This window comes from Schistocerca nitens, chromosome 4 (assembly GCF_023898315.1).
Source record: "Schistocerca nitens isolate TAMUIC-IGC-003100 chromosome 4, iqSchNite1.1, whole genome shotgun sequence".
NCBI classification, from domain to species: domain Eukaryota; kingdom Metazoa; phylum Arthropoda; class Insecta; order Orthoptera; family Acrididae; genus Schistocerca; species Schistocerca nitens.
In genome coordinates, this window is record NC_064617.1 from 856907686 (window position 1) to 856925929 (window position 18244).

The 18244-nt window shown below is 44.0% G+C and overlaps 1 protein-coding gene across 1 annotated transcript in view; it reads right to left on the reverse strand.

The window, feature by feature from the left end:
- Window positions 1-18039, reverse strand: part of LOC126251860 (beta-1,3-glucan-binding protein-like) — a 108930-nt gene extending 90891 nt beyond the window's left edge. The window contains exon 1 of the mRNA XM_049952545.1: window positions 17771-18039. Within this exon, the coding sequence (XP_049808502.1) occupies window positions 17771-17989 (219 nt within the window). The 5' untranslated portion in view covers window positions 17990-18039. The remainder of the gene's footprint in view (window positions 1-17770) is intronic.
- Between the last annotated feature and the right edge of the window lie 205 nt (window positions 18040-18244).

Here is an 18244-nt window from a genome sequence, read left to right on the forward strand (position 1 = left end):
ATGGATCGAGCATTTGAGAACTGTGCTCGGGACGGAGAATGGCCGAAAAATTGGTTCAAATGGATCTGAGCACAATGGAATTTAACATCTGAGGTCATCAGTCCCCTAGAACTCAGAACTACACAACTGGCGATTAAAATTGCTACTCCAAGAATAAATGCAGATGATAAACGGGTATTCATTAGACAAATATATTATACTAGAACTGACATGTGATTACATTTTCACGCAATTTGGGTGCATAGATCCTGAGAAATCAGTACCCAGAACAACCACCTCTGGCCGTAATAACGGCCTTGATACGCCTGGGCATTGAATCAGAGCTTGGATGGGGAGTTCAGGTACAGCTGCCCATGCAGCTTCAACACGATACAACAGTTCATCAAGAGTAGTGACTGGTGTATTGTGACGAGCCAGTTGCTCGACCACCATTGACCAGACGTTTTCAATTGGTGAGAGATCTGGAGAATGTGCTGGCCAGGGCAGCAGTCGAACATTTTCTGTATCCAGAAAGGCCCGTACAGGACCTGCAACATGCGGTCGTGCATTATCCTGCTGAAATGTAGGGTTTCGCAGAGATCAAATGAAGGGTAGAGTCACTGGTCGTAACACATCTGAAATGTAACGTCCACTGTTCAAAGTGCCGTCAATGCGAACAAGAGGTGACCGATACGTGTAACCAATGGCACCCCATACCATCACGCCGGGTGATACACCAGTATGGCGATGACCGATACACGCTTCCAAAGTGCGTTCACCGCGATGTCGCCAAACACGGATGCGACCATCATGATGCTGTAAACAGAACCTGGATTCATCCGAAAAAATGACGTTTTGCCAATCGTGCACCCAGGTTCGTCGTTGAGTACACCATCGCAGGCGCTCCTGTCTGTGATGCAGCGTCAAGGGTAAAGGCAGCCATGGTCTCCGAGCTGATAGTCCATGCTGCTGCAAAACGTCGTCGAACTGTTCGTGCAGATGGTTGTTGTCTTGCAAACGTCCCCACCTGTTGACTCAGGGATCGAGACGTGGCTGCACGATCCGTTACAGCCATGCGGATAAGATGCCTGTCATCTCAATTGCTAGTGATACGAGGTCGTTGGGATCCAGCAGGGCGTTCCATATTACCCTCCTGAACCCACCGATTCCATATTCTGCTAACAGTCATTGGATCTGGACCAACGCGAGCAGCAATGTCGCGATACGATAAACCGCAATCGCGATAGGCTACAATCCGACCTTTGTCAAAGTCGGAAACGTGATGGTACGCATTTGTCCTCCTTACACGAGGCACCACAACAACGTTTCACCAGGCAACGCCGGTCAACTGCTGTTTGTGTATGAGAAATGGGTTGGAAACTTTCTTCATGTCAGCACGTTGTAGGTGTCACCACTGGCGCCAACCTTGTGTGAATGCTCTGAAAAGCTAATCATTTGCATATCACAACATCTCCTTCCTGTCGCTTAAATTTCATGTCTGTAGCACGTCATCTTCATGGTGTAGCAATTTTAATGGCCAGTAGTGTAGTTAAACCTAACTAACCTAAGGACAACACACATATCTATTGACGACGCAGGATTCGAACCTGCGACTGTAGCAGCAGCGCGGTTCCACACTGAAGCGCCTAGAACCGCTCGGCCACACGGGCCAGCGGAGAATGGCCGACTTCGCTCTACTGGGAGAGTTTTAGGAAAGAGTGGTACACATGTAAAGGAGACCGAACGTAGGACGCTGGTGCGCCATATTCTTAAGTACTGATCGAGTGTTTCGGATCCGTACCAGGTCGGATTATAAGGAAGACATCGAAGCAGTTCGGAGGCGGGCTGCTAGATTTGTTACCGGTACGTTTTAACAACGTATAAGTGTTACGGAGATTCTTCGGAAACTAAAATGGGAATGCCTGGAGGGAACTCGACGTTCAAATGGTTCAAATGGCTCTGAGCACTATGGGACTTAACATCTGAGGTCATCAGTCCCATAGAACTTAGAACTACTGAAACCTAACTAACCTAAGGACATCACTCACATCCATGCCCGAGGCAGGATTCGAACCTGCAACAGTAGCAGTCGCGCGGTTCGGACTGAAGCGCCTAGAACCGGTCAGCTACAGCGGCCGGCGGCGCACCAGGTACAGTCGTGCTCAAAAGTATCCGAACGACCTGAATTGCATTTCGCCTGATTCACATGCAACCCACATAACGCAGCTGTCCAGCAGGTCCTCTAATCGCTCTTTGGTACAGTCGTGTGACTACTGAAAATGGTTCCAACAACCAACCACTAGAAAACACTGCTCTGTATCGCAATAACTCTAAATGTAAAGTAATACCACGATATTATAAATATCAGGGAACACCTTATCACAGATCAGACTGTCCTTAGGGCTTGTAAGCTCACATTTATTACAATAAATGACATACCTGAAATGTTACCACTCTCATTATGTCAGATAGGTATTGCACGTAGTAAGTTCGTCGTATTCATGACTTCCTCTCCAAAGTAACATGCCGTACTTATTATTTAACACAAAATGAGATTAAAAATTTAAGTTATTCATGAGAAGCAAGTAGAGAATATGTATGAACTTCAAATGACACGACGAACCGTCTCGTTCTGCATATGGATTCAAACCCAGGTCATGTAGACTAAGCAAAGATTTCGCGACTGACGGAAACTAACAGTCATTCCTGACTAGGCACACAGAGTGTGATATACCTCGATTTTAGACAGTATCAGTTAGCAAATATCAACTTTAAATCGCATAACGCAAACATTTTTAACGGACGCGAATTCCAACCCAGCATCTATTGTCCCCGTTGACGAACTACGAGAGGTCTTAACTATTGCTTCTTCACAAGTAACTTACTTGAATTGCCGTGAAGTAAAGCTTTGTGTTGGACAGGGATTCGAACCCAGAACCTAATCGGACAGATATCGACGCACAATCAACTGTGACATATCCGATTTTCTCGGCAGTAGCTAGATGTTTTAACTGAAATGACGAGACGAAACATTAATTATTTTCCTTCCCAGGACTCCAACCCGGCACCTATCGCTGTTGTATTCTAGAGAAAACGAACGTTAAATATGGGTTTGTTGCACCAGCAGCGACATGTGAGCATGTTTGAACTAGAAATAATATGACGAAGAGTTCAGTGCTGACTGGGAATAGAGCTCCACACATATCGTTGTTGACTACACACAAAGAGACGTCAGCTACCGAATTTTCCTCCGGCTCGGAATAATAACTTGAACTTACGGTGAGCTCGCAAATAGTTCTGTGTCTCACTGAGAGTCAAAAACGTCACATATCGTTAGTGTTGACAACGAATGAAAAAACATTAAAAATCAAAATTATTATCCACCATCAGATAGGTGTTCTCATGCTAGACCTTGATAATACATAATGAAATCTTTAGCGCCGGGCCATTCACGCGCAATATGTGGAGACGTTGAGGAATCTGCAGTTTTTAACAAACAACAAATTGTAGCCGAGCTGTATTGTCACGAAGGGATCAAATTGCAGTTGTTAGATCGGTTTCTGTTGCTACAATGACAAGTTATCAAGTTTTAAGTGAGTCTGAAGGTGGTGTTATAGTCAGCGCACGAGCGATGTGATACAGCATCTCCGAAGTAGCGATGAAGTGGGGATTTTCCCATACGACCATTTCATCAGTGTACCGTGAATATCAGGAATCCGGTAAAACATCAAATCTCCGATATCGCTGCGGCTGGAAAAAGATCCTGCAAGAATTAGACCAATGATAATTGAAGAGAATCGTCCAACGAAACAGAAGTGGAACTCTTCCGCAAATTGCTGCAGATTTCAACGTTGGGCCATCAACAACTGTCAGCGTGCGAACCGTTCAACGAAACATCATCGACATGGATTTTCGGAGCCGAAGGCCACTCGTCTACCCTTGATGACTGCACGACACAAAGCCTTACGCCTCGCCTGGGTCTATCAACACTGACAATGGACTGTTGATGACTGGAAACATGTTGCAAAGTCGGACGAGTCTCGTTTCAAATTGTATGGAGTAGATGGACGTGTACGTGTATGGAGACAACCTCATGAATCCATGGACCCTGCATCTCAGCAGGGGAATTTTGAAGCTGGTGGAGGCTTTGTAATGGTATGGGACGTGTACAGTTCGAGTGATGTGGGACCCTTGATACGTCTAGATAAGACTCTGACAGGTGACATGTACGTAAGCATTCAGTCTGATCACTTGCATCCATTCACGTCCACTGTACATTACGATGGACTTGGGCAATTCCAGCAGGACAATGCGACCTCACACGTCCATAACTGCTACAGAGTAGCTTCAGGAACACTCTTCTAAGTTTGAACACTTCCGCTTACCACCAAACTCACCAGACATGAACATAATTAGCTTAGCTGGGATGCCTTGCAACGTGCCGTTCAGAAGAGATCTCCCCCCCCCCTCTCCCCCCCCCCCATAATCTTACGGATTTATGGACAGCCCTGCAGGATCAATGGTGTCAGTTCCCTCCAGCACTATTTCAGACATTAGTCAAGTCCATGCCACCTCGTGATGTGGCAGTTCTGCGTACTCGCGGCGGCCCTACATGATATTAGGCAGGTGTACCAGTTTCTTTGGTTCTTCAGTTTATAGTCTGCGGCCGAGAGCTCGCCTCGAGTCCATCACTAGCAATGGAGGAATGGAGGGTGAAACTCCGAAGATACCAGCCACTCGTGTTGGCGAAATTTCAGAAAAATCATCAGACGAACGTCTACCGAAGAACCCGACACAGAAGCCAATAGGCAGTCTGGCCTTATGACCACTGCTGACTGCGACGTAGGATGCCGCCTGCAGTCGTTGCGGGCACGTGGCACAGTAAAAAAGAAATGCAAGCGGAGCAGACACGGATGGGAGCTGCAGATAGATAAGACATGGTTTGCAAATGGGAGAATCCATTGAAATGAGCGGCTCTGACAAAGGGCAGATTATTATCTCACAGAGTCTGTGGACAACTATCTCTTCACAGAACGTGGGGTTCAGAGGCTTGACTGCTCTGTAAAGTAGGACAGATGGTGATATGTGGCATCTCTGCCGAAAAAGCACAATGCTGTTGCACGCACAAGTGTTTCGGAGCACACCGTTCATCGTTCACTGTTGAACGTGGAGCTCTGCAGCAGACCACCATTACACGTTCACATGTTGAGCCAACGACATCCTCAGTTACGATTGCACTGGGCACAGAAACGTGCGTCATTGGAAACGCGTCGGCTCGTCGGATGAATCGTGTTTCTTGTTACACCAGGTCGATGGTCGTCTCCACAAACGCCGTCATCGAGGTGAACGACGGCTCCAGATGTAAGTAGGCTGTTTAAGTTGATTCCGTATTTCTAGATTTCCAGAAAGCTTTTGACACCGTTCCTCACAAGCGAATTCTAATCAAGCTGCGGGCCTATGGGGTATCGTCTCAGTTGTGCGACTGGATTCGTGATTTCCTGTCAGGAAGGTCGCAGTTCGTAGTAATAGACGGAAAATCATCGAGTAAAACTGAAGTGATATCGGGTGTTCCCCAGGGAAGCGTCCTGGGACCTCTGCTGCTCCTGATCTATATAAATGACCTGGGTGACAATCTGAGCAGTTCTCTTGGGTTTTTCGCAGATGATGCTGTAATTTACCGTCTAGTAAGGTCATCCGAAGACCAGTATCAGTTGCAAAGCGATTTAGAAAAGATTTCTGTATGGTGTGGCAGGTGGCAGTTGACGCTAAATAACGAAAAGTGTGAGGTGATCCACATGAGTTCCAAAAGAAATCCGTTGGAATTCGATTACTCGATAAATAGTACAATTCTCAAGGCTGTCAATTCAACTAAGTACCTGGGTGTTAAAATTACGAACAACTTCAGTTGGAAAGACCACATAGATAATATTGTGGGGAAGGCAGGCAAAGGTTGCGGTTTCATTGGCAGGACACTTAGAAGATGCAACAAGTCCACTAAAGAGACAGCTTACACTACACTCGTTCGTCCTCTGTTAGAATATTGCTGCGCGGTGTGGGATCCTTACCAGATGGGATTGACGGAGGACTTCGAAAGGGTGCAAAAAAAGGGCAGCTCGTTTTGTATTATCAAGTAATAGGGGAGAGAGTGTGGCAGATAAGATGCGCGAGTCGGGATGGAAGTCATTAAAGCAAAGACATTTTCATCGCGGCGAGACCTATTTTCGAAATTTCAGTCACCAACTTTCTCTTCCGAATGCGAAAATATTATGTTGAGCCCAACCTACATAGGTAGGAATGATCATCAAAATAAAATAAGAGAAATCAGAGCTCGAACAGAAAGGTTTATGTGTTCGTTTTTCCCGCGCGCTGTTCGGGAGTGGAATGGTAGAGAGAAAGTATGATTGTGGTTCGATGAACCCTCTGCCAAGCACTTAAATGTGAATTGCAGAGTAATCATGTAGATGTAGATGTTGGTAACGCCACGTAGCGCTCTGTATGAAATTCACTGACTGTGCTGTGTGCAGTCTGTGGCTGGCTGGACTCATTGTAGGAATATTCGCTTGTGTAATGTTGGGCAGTTGGATGTGAACAGCGCGTCGCGTTGTGCAGTTTGAGGTGAGCCGGCAACAGTGGTGGATGTGGAGAGAGAGATGCCAGAGTTTTGAGCGGACGATCTGGACGTGTGTCCCTCAGAAAAAGGAAATTTGTTTAATTGGATGTCACAAAATTATATGTATAATGACTTTTGAACGCTATTAAGGTAAATACATTGTTTGTTCTCTATCACAATCTTTCATTTGCTAACTATGCCTATCAGTAGTTAGTCCCTTCAGTAGTTAGAATCTTTTATTTAGCCGGCAGTATTGGCGTTCGCTGTATTGCAGTAGTTCGAGTAACGAAGATTTTTGTGAGGTAAGTGATTCTTGAAAGGTATAGGTTATTGTTAGTCAGGGCCATTCTTTTGTAGGGATTATTGAAAGTCAGATTGCGTTGCGCTAAAAAAAAAATATTGTGTGTCAGTTTAGTGATGATCAGAATAAATAAAGAGAGAACTGTCTCAGTACTTTTAGTTTTACTCAGCTGTCTTTGTATGAAATAACGTAGTTTACCAGCACAGTAATTCATAATTTTTTCTAAGGGGACGTTTCACAGACATTCACCGCGCCACAGATGCAGTATTACACTATGGGAGACATTCTCCTTCGCTTGCATAGCACATGTGGTAGTAATCGGAGACATCATTTCAGCTGCAAGCCACGTGCATCCTTCATGCTTGATGTCTTCTTCGACGGCGATGCCATCTTTCAGTAGTACGTTCATTTCTGAGGAAGAGGATGTGGAACAAAAATGGAAAAAATTCAGAAACATCGTCCAGTACGCCTTAGATAAGTTCGTACCGACTAAGGTCCAAAGCGAGGGGAAAGATCCACCGTGGTATAACAATCATGTACGAAAGGTACTACGGAAACAAAGAAAGCTTCACCATAGGTTTAAGAGTAGTCGAATCATAGCTGATAAGGAAAAGCTGAACGAAGCGAAAAAGAGCGTAAAGAGAGCAATGAGAGAAGCATTCAACGAATTCGAACATAAAACATTGGCAAACAATCTAAACAAGAACCCTAAAAAGTTTTGGTCATATGTAAAATCGGTAAGCGGATCTAAATCCCCTATTCAGTCACTCGTTGACCACGATGGCACCGAAACAGAGGACGACCGAAGAAAGGCAGAAATACTGAATTCAGTGTTCCGAAACTGTTTCACTGCGGAAAATCGTAACACGGTCCCTGACTTCAGCCGTCGCACGGACGCCAAAATGGAAAATATTGAAATAAACGATATCGGAATTGAAAAACAACTGCTATCACTTAGTAGCGGAAAAGCATCCGGACCAGACGAGATACCCTTAAGATTCTACAGTGATTATGCTAAAGAACTTGCCCCCTTTCTATCAGCAATTTATCGTAGATCTCTGGAAGAACGTAAAGTACCTAGCGACTGGAAGAAAGCACAGGTCGTTCCCATTTTCAAGAAGGGTCATAAATCAGATGCGAATAATTATAGGCCTATTTCACTTACGTCAATCTGTTGTAGAATAATGGAACATGTTTTGTGTTCTCGTATTATGACGTTCTTAGATAATACAAATCTCCTTCATCATAACCAACATGGATTCCGCAAACAGAGATCATGTGAAACCCAGCTCGCCCTATTTGCCCAAGAAATTCACAGTGCCGTAGACACTGGCGAGCAGATTGATGCCGTATTCCTGGACTTCAGGAAGGCATTTGATACGGTTCCGCACTTACGTTTAGTGAAAAAAATACGTGCTTACGGAATATCGGACCAGGTTTGTGATTGGATTCAGGATTTCCTAGAAGAAAGAACACAACATGTCATTCTTAACGGTTCAAAATCTGCAGATGTAGAGGTAATTTCGGGAGTACCGCAAGGAAGCGTGATAGGACCTTTATTGTTTACAATATACATAAATGACTTAGTTGACAACATCGGTAGCTCCGTGAGGCTATTTGCAGATGACACGGTTGTCTACAAGAAAGTAGCAACATCAGAAGACTCGTACGTACTCCAGGAAGACCTGCAGAGGATTAATGAATGGTGCGACAGCTGGCAGCTTTCCCTAAATGTAGATAAATGTAATATAATGCGCATACATAGGGGCAGAAATCCATTCCAGTACGATTATGCCATAGGTGGTAAATCATTGGAAGCGGTAACGACCGTAAAATACTTAGGAGTTACTATCCGGAGCGATCTGAAGTGGAATGATCACATAAAACAAATAGTGGGAAAAGCAGGCGCCAGGTTGAGATTCATAGGAAGAATTCTAAGAAAATGTGACTCATCGACGAAAGAAGTAGCTTACAAAACGCTTGTTCGTCCGATTCTTGAGTATTGCTCATCAGTATGGGACCCTTACCAGGTTGGATTAATAGAAGAGATAGACATGATCCAGCGAAAAGCAGCGCGATTCGTCATGGGGACATTTAGTCAGCGCGAGAGCGTTACGGAGATGCTGAACAAGCTCCAGTGGCAGACACTTCAAGAAAGGCGTTACGCAATACGGAGAGGTTTATTATCGAAATTACGAGAGAGCACATTCCGGGAAGAGATGGGCAACATATTACTACCGCCCACATATATCTCGCGTAATGATCACAACGAAAAGATCCGAGAAATTAGAGCAAATACGGAGACTTACAAGCAGTCGTTCTTCCCACGCACAATTCGTGAATGGAACAGGGAAGGGGGGATCAGATAGTGGTACAATAAGTACCCTCCGCCACACACCGTAAGGTGGCTCGCGGAGTATAGATGTAGATGTAGATGTAGATGTACAGGGTGTATCAAAAAGGACTTTACCACTTTAAAATTTCATCTAAATTTATTCAAAGAAGATATAGAGCTGGATTTAGTGTTACATTGTAGGCAAACACATTATTTTTTTCAGCTTAAACTAAAGATGTTGTATGTGGCTTCCGTTGGTTATCCTGCACACATCCCATTGGAAGTAAATTTCTTCCCAAACTCGCTTTAGCATTGCAGGTGTAACTTGCTCAGTTGCGGCGTAAATTCTTGCTCTACGTTCAGGTACAAAAGCCGGCACAGGAGGCACAAACGATATCCTTGATGTACCTGTATGCCCATTTTTAAAAAAAATCGAATGTTGTCAGGTCTGGGGAACGTGGGGGCCATGCAATTGGCGCATCACGGCCAGTCCATTGACCTGGAAAGCGGTCACTGAGAAATTCCGGGACTCAAATGATTCAAATGGCTCTAAGCACAATGGTAATTAACGTCTGAGGTCATCAGTCCCCTAGACTTAGAACTACTTAAACCTAACTAACCTAAGGACATCACACACATCCATGCCCGAGGCAGGATTCGAACCTGCGACCGTAGCAGCAGCGCGGTTCCGGACTGAATCCCAGACTCAGCCAGGTAGTGGGGCGGTGCACCATCTTGCATGAAGTAAACATTTCGTTCTTGGTCATCCTCGTGATCTGTGGTGTCAAAAATTGTTGTAACATATCCAGACACACTACCCCATTGATGGTTCTCCCACAGAAAAAAAAAAAAAAATGGGTCGTACACTTTGTTCTTGCTCAACGCACAAAAAATGTTCAGTTTAGGGCTATCACGAACATGTTGCAATTCTTGATGTAGATTTACGCTGCCCCAAATCCTACAGTTATGTGTTTTAACCTTGCCGCTTAAGTGAAAAGTCGACTAGTCAGAAAAGATGATTTTGTCCACGAAATGTTCATCTTTATGTAATCGATTTAACATATCCCCACAGAAGTTATTGCGACCAATTTTATCAGTGTCTTTTATTGCTTGTACGATCGTCAATCCGTACTGTTTCAAATGCAAACGGTTTCTCAAAACACGACAAACAGTCGTACTTGGGATTTGCAGTTCGCAAGATGCACGCCGCGTCGATTTCGTAGGGCTGTTGACAAAACGTTGTCTCACTCGCTCCACGACGTCGTCAGATGTGCTTGGACAACCTGATTATTTCCCGTGTCTTACCGAGCACCCTGTTTCTACAAAACGTTTATGCCACTCATAAATTTGTACGCCCCCTAGGAGGATCTTTAGCGTTTTTGGTACGGAAATTAGGCTGAACTGTTGTCGCCGACTTCGATTCTTCAAAACAAAACACACAGCCAGCACCTTCGTGTCCAGTGAAGGCAGCCATCTTAAACGCAACTGCCACTAGAGCTCCTTACGGTGCGATTCGGCACTAGCGAACTACGCGAGACTTATTTCGCTGCAGATTGACACTACTCTGGTACTATGAATTCATTTATATGAATTTACAAAGTTGTAGAGTCCTTTCTGAAACACCCCGTCTAATTGTCCGTGTCTCGAAGCTAGAATCGTGCTACAGTGATCTGAAGAGTATGATTGTGAAATCTGGTTGGTCTTGGCTATCAAATTCGCCTGATGTCAATCCGATGGAATCCTTCTGGGTCGCTATCGGGCGCTATCACCACGTACACAAATCAGCGGCCCGTTATTTACGGGAATTACACGACTTGTGTGTACATGCCTCCTCAAATCTGCCAATAAATGATAGAATTGATGGCACGCAGAATGGGTGTTGTACTGCAGTCCAAATAGGGACCAACATGCTATTAAGCACGTGGTCATAATGTTCTGGCTCGCCAGTGTACATGGTACAGTGATACTAGAACTACCTTCTGACACCTCTTCTTAATTCAGTGAAAATTTTGTGTTACTGAAATAGAGAAATATTGGGGCTTTTCAGAAAGGTTGATTTTTAGCACTACTCAATATTTATCAAGCCGTACCTCCTTCAGTATGTGTCGTACAATAACATAATTTTGTAGTTGCTTTTAGTAGTATATGACGAAAGCATGTGGAAGCTTACTGGCCGATAGAGTCAGTAACAGTGAAGTAATAAATTAATATTTCACTATCGAAGACAATGCTCCCAAGAAATAATCAATGCCTTCTCTGCGCAATAGCAACTGAGATACTGTCGAAGACAGTGCTGCCAAAGTAGAGTTACTAACAAGGCAACCTCCCCATCGCACCCCCCCTCAGATTTAGTTATAAGTTGGCATAGTGGATAGGCCTTGAGAAACTGAACACACATTAACAGAGAAAACAGGAAGAAGTTGTGTGGAACTATGAAAAAATGAGCAAAATATATAAACTGAGTAGTCCATGCGGAAGATATGCAACATCAAGGATAATACCCGCACCGCAGCGTCGTGGTCCCCTGGTTAGTGTGAGCAGCTGCGAAACGAGAGGTCCTTGGTTCAAGTCTTCCCTTGAGTAAAAACTTTAATTTTTTATTTTCAGTTTATGTGACAAACTATTATGTTTTCATCAGTTTTTTGGGAGTCATTATCACATCCACAAGAAAACCTAAATCGGGTAGGTAGAAGAATCTTTTTACCCATTCGCCAAGTATACAAGTTAGGTGGGTCGACAACAAATTCCTGTCATGTGACGCACACGCCGTCACCAGTGTCGTATAGAATATATCAGACATGTTTTTCTGTGGAGGAATCGGTTGATCTATGACCTTGCGATCAAATGTTTTCGGTTCCCATTGGAGAGGCACGTCCTTTCGTCTGCTAATCGCACGGTTTTGCGGTGCGGTCGCAAAACACAGACACTAAACTTATTACAGTAAGCAGTGACGTCAATGAACGAACGGACAGATCATAAATTCGCGAAAATAAAGAAATTAAAATTTTCACTCGAGGGAAGACTTGAACCAAGGACCTCTCGCTCTGTACCTGCTCACGCTAACCACAGGACCATGGCGATACTAGACTAACGCTCTCCTTGATGTTATATATGTTGCGCATGGACTACTCAGTTTCTATATTTTGCTTATTTTTTCGTAGTTCCACATAACTTCTTCCTGTTTTCTCGATTGATCTTTGTTCAGTTTTTCAAGGCCTATCCACTGTGACAACTTATAACTAAATCTGGGGGGGGGGGGGGGGTGCGATGGGGAGGTTCCCTTGTAAGAAGAGCCTTCCGAAATGCGTTCACAAAAGAAGACGAAGTAAATATTCCAGAATTCGAATCAAAAAAAGCTGCCAAGGTGAGTAACACTGAAGTAGATATCCTAGGAGTAGTGAAGCAACTTAAATAACTTAATAAAAGCAAATCTTCTGGTGCAGACTGTATACAAATTAGGTTCCCTTCTGAGTAACAATCATATACAACCGTTCGCTCGACGAAAGATCCGTACCCAAAGACTGGAAAGTTGCACAGATCACACCAATATTCAAGAAAAGTGGTAGGAGCAATCCAGTACATTACAGGCCCATACCATTACCGCCGATATGAGGCAGGATTATAGAACATATATTGTGTTCGAGCATTATGAATTACCTCGAAGAAAACGGGCTATTGACTCACAGTCAACACGGATTTAGAAAACATGGCTCTTGTGAAACACAACTAGCTCTTTACTCGCATGAAGTGTTGTGTACTGTCGACAAGGGATTTCAAATTGACTCCGTATTTCTTGATTTCCGGAATGCTTTTGACACTGTACCACACAAGGGGCTTGTAGTGAAATTGCGTACTTATAGAATATCGTCTCAGTTAGGTCACTGGATTCATGGTTTCCTGTCAGAGAGGTCACAGTTCAGAAAGTCATCGAGTAAAATGGAAGTGATTTCTGGCGTTCCTCTTGGTAGTATTACATGCCCTCTGCTGTTCCTTATGTATATAAACGATTTGGGAAACAATCTGAGCAGCAGTCTTAGGTTGTTTGCAGATGACGCTGTCGTTTATCGACTAGTAAAGTCATCAGATGACCGAAACAAGTTGCAAAACGAAAATTGGGAATTGATGTTAAATAACGGAAAGTGTGAGGTCATGCACATGAGTGTTAAAAGGAATCAGTTAAACTTCGGTTACACGATAAATCGGTCGAATACAAGGGCTGTAATTTCAACTAAATATCTTACTTACTCACTGGTCATACCGGACTCGAGAGTCCATTACCGCAGCAACGTATTTTCGCCATCTGTCCCTGTCTTGGGCTATTTCCTTCCATTCACCTTCAATACCTAGGCTCCTCAAATCAGCCTTCACATTGTCCTCCCATCTACGCCTCGGTCTCCCCACAGGACGTTTTCCCTCTAGGTGCCCTACCAGTACTCTGCGCGCTGCCCTGCCCTCATCCATTCGAGCTACGTGACCCGCCCATCGCAGCCTACGTGATTTAATAATACTGATTATGTCAGGGCTTGAATAGAGTTCGTGAACCTCTTCGTTATGCAGTTTTCGCCACTCTCCGCTAATTTAATCCCTTTTTGCTCCGAAAATTTTCCTCAAAATTTTGTTTTCAAATACTCGAAATGGCTTTTCATTTTGCACAGTGAGAGACCAAGCCTCACACCCATACAGCATAACTGGTAGAATAATAGTTTTGTATATTCTAATCTTTAAATTCCTAGACAATACCCATGATGAAAGTAATCTATTCAGTGAGAAATAGCACGCACTTCCCGCCCGTAATCTCTTCTTCAGTTCGGATTAAATCTCATTTCTCGAAGTGATGTCCACGCCTAGATACTTAAATGTGTGCTAAATTCCTAGGAATTACAATTACGAAGAACTTAAATTGGAAGGAACACATAGAAAATGTTGTTGGGAAGGCTAACCAAAGACTGCGTAATATTGGTAGGAAACTTAGAAAATGTAACAGATCTACTAAGGAGTTTTATATTATCGCGAGAAATGGGAGAGAGTGTCACTGAAACGATACAGGAATTGGGATGGACATCACTAAAACAATGGCGTTTTTCGTTGCGGCGGAATCTTCTCACGAAATTCCAATCACCAACTTTCTCCGCCGAATGCGAAAGTATTTTGTTGACGCCGGCCTACATAGGGAAAAACGATGACCATGATAAGATGAGGGAATCAGAGCTCGCACGAAAAGATATAGGTGTTCGTTCTTTCCGCGCTCTATACGAGATTGAAATAGTAGAGAATTGTGAATGTGGCTCGTCGAACCCTTTGCCAGACAGTTAAATGTCATTTGCAGAGTATCCATGTAGATGTAAATGAAATGTACCACATTCGATGTAATAAGACAATTCTGCTTGCTTATTTCAATCTTTTTTCCCCGGGTTTCTGCCCAATTCAAACCTGATTTTTCAACTCGGAGTCAGGCATGTTTCGTGAAATATGCTGTTCGGATACTAACTCGATAAGCTGCTCGTCCTCTGGGACAGAGAAGCGGTCAACCGACATTTCTGGTGAATGATTCAATAATTAGATCGGAACAATTAGCTTCTCTGTTGCTGCCAGAGAGTGCGGAACAAATACTGCAGCGCCCGCCGAGAAGTACGCCGATGCTCAGTTCGACTTCCCCCACTCCTCCAACCGAGCAAATAGCTGCGACGTGCAGGACAGAGTCGTCCCGAAACTCGCAGGCGTTGTCCGCACGTAGAGATTCCGCAGCGGCGCACTCCAGGAAAACGGTCTGGCGTGAGCGAGTGGGCAGCACGGTCTCCCAAGCGTTTTACGCAGCTCGTTGCGGGTAATTCCCGCCACAAGGAAAACGTAGCTTTACCGATAGTTTCAGCATTAGAACTCAAGGTCCGCGCTAGGAAGACCGGCTGCGCTTGTCACGTGGTTGCCGCGTCACGGAAGCGCACATGGCCGTTGATAGTCTCGATCTTTTAACAGCTGGCGGCCTGCCATCCGTCGTACGACTACTACTGTACGCCGGGTAGTACAGAGCTGCGACCTAGTTGTTTATACACTGGTCTCGTATATGGAAGAAAAGTGGTCTTAATTATCATCTTGATACTAACGGCTCATTTCCAGAAGGCCTCGTTTCCACGCACGCTAGTTTCGAGGAAAACGCAAAAACGTTTTATAAAATTAAGAACAGCCACTTCAGCAATGAACATAACAGACTTTGCATCAGTAAATAGCTAAAACAGTCACTCGGTCACAGCTGCAACTTGAATATCGAACAGCTTCTAGGAGTAACACAAATTTGATTTTCAGTATTCCACATAATTACTGTCGGAATTTAAAAATTAAAAAGAAAATTAAAAATTTAAATTGGTGTCATAAGCTACTTAAGATGTATAAAATGATGTTTAGGGGTTAATATTGTTATATTTATATTTTTATATTGTTTATGGTTCAAATGGCTCTGAGCACTATGGGACTTAACTTCTGAGGTCATCAGTCCCCTAGAACTTAGAACTACTTACACCTAACTAACCTAAGGACATCACACACATCCATGCCCGAGGCAGGATTCGAACCTGCGACCGTAGCGGTCGTGCGGTTCCAGACTGTAGCGCCTTTAACCGCTCGGCCACTCCGGCCGGCATTTATTTACAACTTGCTCCATTACAATATTTGTAATATTACATGTATGTAATGTGTGTGTGTGTGTGTGCAGTGTAGTGAATTTCAACATTAAGAAAAAAGTTTAATGCACAATGCTCTATGCAAGTGGATATGTCTTTGCATATAATGTTTGGTCGCTTGGAGTCACTGGTCAGTTGTTTAGGTTTGTTTATAAATAAATCTTCTGCTACCAGTCACGATTTTCTTTATTTACTTTTCACACGACACGTTTCGGGAAATGATTACCATTTTCAAGTGCGTTTTTTGTGTCTATTATGCCATTACTGTGTGGTGTTGTCGATGTGTGAGAGGCTGCTTCATTTCATTAACTTTACTGCAACATATAGTAAACACGTGATTTTTTAGTTGGTTATCGTTCTCTTTGTGAAGTTAATGGCAAAATTTAGAATAATTTGTACTTACAGTTTTCTAATGCTCCATTTGTGCAGAATCTCACACACACTAAACATCACACACAACTTGCTGTACATTTTAAACATCGAAAATATCTTACATAAACAAAACAGTTACGAAGATGTTCTTGCAAATGGACCACAGAGATAAGAACATCTTTGTAACTGTTTTGCTTATGTAAAATACGAGGGGCGTTCAGAAAGTAAGCTCCGATCGGTCGCGAAATGGAAACTACTATGAAAATCCGATAAAGCTTTGCACAGATGTGTTGGGTAGTGTCTCTAGTATAACCCCAGTTAGCATCACGTCGCTCTTCTCATTTCTGAGCTCGCAGTGAGTGCGTAAAGATGTCTAGAAAATAGTGTCTGCCGCCAAGTACGAGGGCCTGGTGAGAAATTTCGCCTGAAGCTATGCAGCTAACATTACATAACTGTCGTGCTGTTTCTTCTTCAAGACAATTCTCAGCCGCATTCTGCAGGGGCAATGAAGATGCTCCTGCATCGTTTTCAAATGGAAATGTGAGATTACCCACAATACAGTCCGCAATTGTCTCCCCCTGAGTTTCATCTCTGGTCACATGAACCGCTGTCTTTGAAGACAACATTTTGACACAGACAACGAGGTGTAGGCCAGCGTGGAGAATTGGCGGAAAGCACTGGCGGCTGCCTTCTATGATGAGGCTATTGAAAAGTTGGTACAACGCTATGACAAAAGTCTAAGTCAGAACGGCGACTACGTAGAGAAGTAGCTGAAAGGTGTAGCTAATTGTTACAAGTAAAACATTTCTGATGTTCACTGTGGTTTCAATTTGGCAATCAATCGGAGCTTACTTTCTGAACAGGCCTCGTATTTTCGATGTTTAAAATCTACAGCAAGTCGTGTGTGATGTTTAGTGTGTGTGAGACTCTGCACAAATGGAGCATTAGAAAACTGTAAGTACAAATTATTCTAAATTTTGCCACTAACTTCACAAAGAGAGTGATAACCAACTAAAAAATCGCGTGTTTATTGCAGTGAAGTCAACTAAATGAGGCAGACTCTCACACACCGACAACACCACACAGAAATGGCATAATACACACAAAAAACGCACTTGAAAATGGGAATCATTTCCCGAACCGCGTCGTGTGAAAAGTAAATAAAGAAAATCGTGACTGGTAGCAGAAGATTTGTTTATAAACAAACCTATTATTTCCACAGTCTCAGGCTTTCAAAACTGTTTATAATGGATCATATCAGTCAGTTGTTCCCTGAAAATGGCCCACTAAGCGGAACACTAGTTTCAAATAACAAAAATCAGAAGAACAAAAACGGTTGCGAAGCGTTATGTAGAAGCAGGATTCCGTCTTGCTACCAGAAAGGAGTAGGTGCTAGTGGTCGCTGCAGCAAGATGTTATAAATGTCGTATCGCTAATGTAGAGATTCACTGCGTGCGTCATTTTACGCGCAGTGCAGGGACGTTCGCTCCGACACTCACCCCTCCGCCGGACATAGTGATCTCGTGCTGCCACACGCTCAGGTCGAAGTCCTCGAAGTCGTCGGCGAAGATCATGTCGCCGCTGCAGAAGGTGGCGGGCGCCTTGGTGCCGGAGGCGGTGGTCTGTGAGGCCGTGCACTGGGCGAAGCAGCCGCAATGCATGCACGCCGCTAACACCAGCAGCACCGCAACCAACAAGGCGTGCGCGTTCCTCGACATCTCGCAGACGACTGACACCCACCTTCCGCACTTTTCTTCGTCGGCTAACTGCACTCAGCGACCGACGCATACGCAACAATCTTAAGGAATTCCGTAATCGGTCGCGCTTCGAAGTACGTGAGATGACGCCGTCGTTACGTCATACGACGTCAGCGTGACAGAGCGACCTCGACTCTGTATTTTATTTTTCGGGATTGTAATACCACAACCCCTTGGGACCCTATATCCTATTCCAATCTCATTTCCACTCTCCAG